Genomic DNA, 759 nt, shown 5'->3' with positions numbered 1-759 from the left:
GCAGCAGGCGTCGCCGGACAGCGGTCAGGAAGCTGGTGCATCGTGCAGCCTAGGTTTGGCTCGAGAGGCTGCGGCAGCCGACGAGAGCTTCCAGGATGCTTCAAACGGTTCTGAAGGGGAGGTGGAAGAGCGGATGCGTGAGGCATCGCGCAATAGCGAGGGAAGAAGCTCATCCGGGGACACCGGGGAGCGCCCAGCAAGGCAGCAGGCGCCGGCGGACAGCGGTCAGGAAGCTGGTGCATCGTGCAGCCTAGGTTTGGCTCGAGAGGCTGCAGCGGGCGACGAGAGCTTCCAGGATGCTTCAAACGGCTCTGAACGGGAGGCGGAAGACCCGAGTGGCGAGTTTGCGCGTGGCAGCGAGGGCAGAAGCACGTCTGGAAGTACCCAAGAGCGCCAGCCGAGGCAGGGTGCACGTGCGAACGAGGGAAATTCTGCGCATTCCCTAGAGTCTCAGGATGCTCTCTACGACATCGTCAGCCATTCAGACACCGATCCAGGCCACAACAGAGAATCACCTCTCGGAGAGTCGCTAGAAAGGCAGACGACAAAGCGGAATCGGTCAAAGAACGGAGCAAGAAATTGTCGAGAACCAGTGGTCTCATCAAGTGCTGGAGAAAGCGACGCGCTTGCCCGTTGGTGGAAGTGCACCACATTTGGGTCGGGAGATTATTCCCGTAGAGAACAGAAGCGGCAGATAGAACATGTGAATCATGGACAGCGCGAAACCTGTTCACGATTGCAAGAGCAGCGATCTTCAGA

The 759-nt window shown here is 59.2% G+C and overlaps 1 protein-coding gene across 1 annotated transcript in view; it reads left to right on the top strand.

Moving 5' to 3' along the window:
- The window catches only part of EMH_0034890 (Proteophosphoglycan 5, related), a gene marked incomplete at both ends in the record, with an annotated part of 8,092 nt that extends 7,394 nt beyond the window's left edge, over positions 1 to 698 (top strand). Inside the window, 2 exon segments of the mRNA XM_013494921.1 lie at positions 2 to 372; positions 566 to 698. Coding sequence (XP_013350375.1) covers positions 2 to 372; positions 566 to 698 — 504 coding nt within the window.
- Between the last annotated feature and the right edge of the window lie 61 nt (positions 699 to 759).

This window comes from Eimeria mitis, genomic scaffold, assembly GCF_000499745.2.
Source record: "Eimeria mitis Houghton genomic scaffold, Emh_scaff1336, whole genome shotgun sequence".
Lineage (NCBI taxonomy): Eukaryota > Apicomplexa > Conoidasida > Eucoccidiorida > Eimeriidae > Eimeria > Eimeria mitis.
Note: the sequence above shows the minus strand (reverse complement) of the source record. Positions and strands in the feature narration are given on the sequence as shown.